The sequence below is a fragment of the Terrapene carolina genome, unplaced genomic scaffold (assembly GCF_002925995.2).
Source record: "Terrapene carolina triunguis isolate 2854851 unplaced genomic scaffold, T_m_triunguis-2.0 Scaffold517, whole genome shotgun sequence".
Classification (NCBI taxonomy): domain Eukaryota; kingdom Metazoa; phylum Chordata; order Testudines; family Emydidae; genus Terrapene; species Terrapene triunguis.
In genome coordinates this window covers 4,920,653-4,923,152 of record NW_020664868.1, presented here as the reverse complement: position 1 = coordinate 4,923,152, position 2,500 = coordinate 4,920,653, and the positions used below count along the sequence as shown (strand labels likewise).

At 56.5% G+C, this 2,500-nt stretch overlaps 1 protein-coding gene across 1 annotated transcript in view; it reads left to right on the top strand.

Moving 5' to 3' along the window:
• The window catches only part of LOC112112236 (zinc finger protein 664-like), a 19,630-nt gene that overhangs the window by 13,198 nt on the left and 3,932 nt on the right, over positions 1–2,500 (top strand). Inside the window, exon 2 of the mRNA XM_026658797.1 lies at positions 515–1,491. Within this exon, the coding sequence (XP_026514582.1) occupies positions 515–1,491 (977 nt within the window). The remainder of the gene's footprint in view (positions 1–514; positions 1,492–2,500) is intronic.

Sequence of the window (2,500 nt, the reverse complement as noted above, 5' to 3'; positions counted from 1 at the left end):
ACAGGATTCTGAATGAGGGAACTAAGGGACGGTTGCCGCCTTGCCATGCTTTATGGAGCGCTCAGATTGGAGCGCGAGGAAGTGCATGGTGCGTGCATGGCCCTGACGGACACGGCTGCTCAAGTCCCATCTCCTGCACACCTACACTCGAACCCACATTGACAACCGCCTCTCAAAGAGCCGCAGTTACGGTAAGGTGAGGAATGGTCCTTTGCGTGGAGGGGGCCATTAGTGCCACGATTTGAGAATTCTTTTTTTAAAAGCCTTCAAATGAAGAGGCAGAGAGTAGGACCCCCGACAGCTGCTCCCCAGGCCCCTTCCTAGTGTTAAGTTGCTTTCTGTCTTTGTACTATCCCCTCCCTGGACACTCTTCCATCCAAGGAAGGATTGAGAGCGTCACCGCTTCGGTTTAAACTCTTATGATTAGTGATTTATTGGTTACCAACCTTTCCCAAATGTGTCTGTCTCCAAAGCCCAGGGAATGACTTGTGTCTGGATTCTGTTTCTCTTGCAGATGAGAATGGGATGGGAGCTGACAATGAGGAGGCCGGGCTAGCTCAGAACGCTCCTAAGACGGTGGAATCTCTCATGGCATTAACAGGCAGGTTCAGAGAGCGTGATTCCCAGGGTCCTGGCAAAGAGGATTCCTCTGGGAGTCCGAGCAGGACACAGTGGCAGCAGGGAGACACTGTAGGGAAGAGACAGAGTAAATCTGACTGGGGCCAGCCAAAGAGCCAACCAAGAGAGAAGCCCCATCAGTGTCCTCAATGTGGGAAAAGTTTTGGGCACAGCTCACACCTTATTACGCACTGGAGAGTCCATACAGGAGAGACGCCCCATCAATGCGCCGAATGTGGGAAGAGGTTCAAGCACAGGTCCTCCCTCAATACGCACCAGAGAGTGCACACGGGAGAGAGGCCCCACCAGTGCCTCGAGTGCGGGAAGAGCTTCCGGCACAGCTCCCACCTGATCACGCACCGGAGAGTCCACACAGGCGAGAAGCCCCATCAATGCGCTGAGTGCGGGAGGAGATTTCGGCACAGCTCTTCCCTTAACACACACCGGAGAGTGCACATGGGAGAGAAACCCCATCAGTGCGCTGAGTGTGGGAGGAGATTCCGGCAGAGCTCGCACCTGATCACCCACCAACGGGTTCACACTGGAGAGAGACCCTACCAGTGCGCCGAATGCGGGAAAACCTTTGCTGGCCACTCCGCGTTCGCCACCCACCAGTGGATCCACACCGGAGAGAAGTCCCACGCGTGCGCCGAGTGTGGGAAGCGGTTCCGGCACAGCTCCTCCCTCCATGCCCATCGCAGAGTGCACACTGGAGAGAAACCCCATCAATGCGCTGAGTGCGGGAGGCGCTTCCGGCAGAACTCGCACCTGATCGCGCACCGGAGGGTCCACATGGGGGAGAGCTCCTTCCGCTGCCCGGGGTGTGGGAAAGGATTCAGCCACGGCACAGACCTCATTCGACACTGCAGGAAGGTGAGTCCCCCGGCTGCCGGGGCAGGGGCGGGAGACAGGGACACTCTGTGACATTACCCAGGGTACAGTCTGGACTGATGAACAGCTGTGTCACTTCAGTTCTCCCACCTGGGGTGCCTTTTACACTGTTTGAGAGCTAGCACTCCTGGTCTGCTCACACACAGCCTGCAGCATGTACGTTCCTCCCAGTTGTAGTGTCTGAGTGCTACAGCTAGCCACTTTTGATCTACACTGCTGAACAACACCAGCAAACTCCCAGTCCTGGACTGTCCCCAGAAATGTCTGTCTTGGACTGCCCAGCCCTCTCCTGGACAATACAAGCTCATACAAAGCCCGTCATTTTATTAATAGAAAATGATATGCACAAATCCTGTTATCCCACATGGAGTTTCCCAAACACCTCAGTTTGAACACACTGTTTTAGATAAAACAAGAAACAAGTTTGTTAACTGCAAAAAGGTTTTCCGTGAATATAAGTAATGAGGCATAAAAGTCAGAATTGGTTACAAGAAAAGAAAAGCACAACTACACCTCTACCCCGATATAATACGACCCGATATAACGCGGGTTCGCATATAACACGGTAAAGCTGTGACACGCTGCTCTGAGCAGCGTGTTAAGGGTGCCGGACCAGGCCGGGGCCGAGGGGTTTCATAAGGGGCAAAGGGTCTTGGGGGCGGTCAGGGGCTTTCCTCCCCCCCCCCAGGGTCTGGGGAGCAGGAGCTGTGGGAGGGCACTTTTGGGGACCCCGCAGTCCCAGAGTGGCCCAGGGGATTAGTGGGGGGCCGGGAGCAGCCCGCTCTGCTTCCCTCTCCCCGACCCCAGCCATGTCGCTCGGGGAAGAGAGCTTGGGGGAAGGGATCCCTCCTGCACTCGCCAGCAGTGGCGGAAGCGGAGCGAGGCGGCCCCAGCCCGCTCCAATCCGCCAGCTCCCAGCCGCAGCGCTCTGCTTCCCGCCGCCGGTGAGTGCAGGGGGCATCCTTTCCCCAACCTCCCCGCACTCACCGGC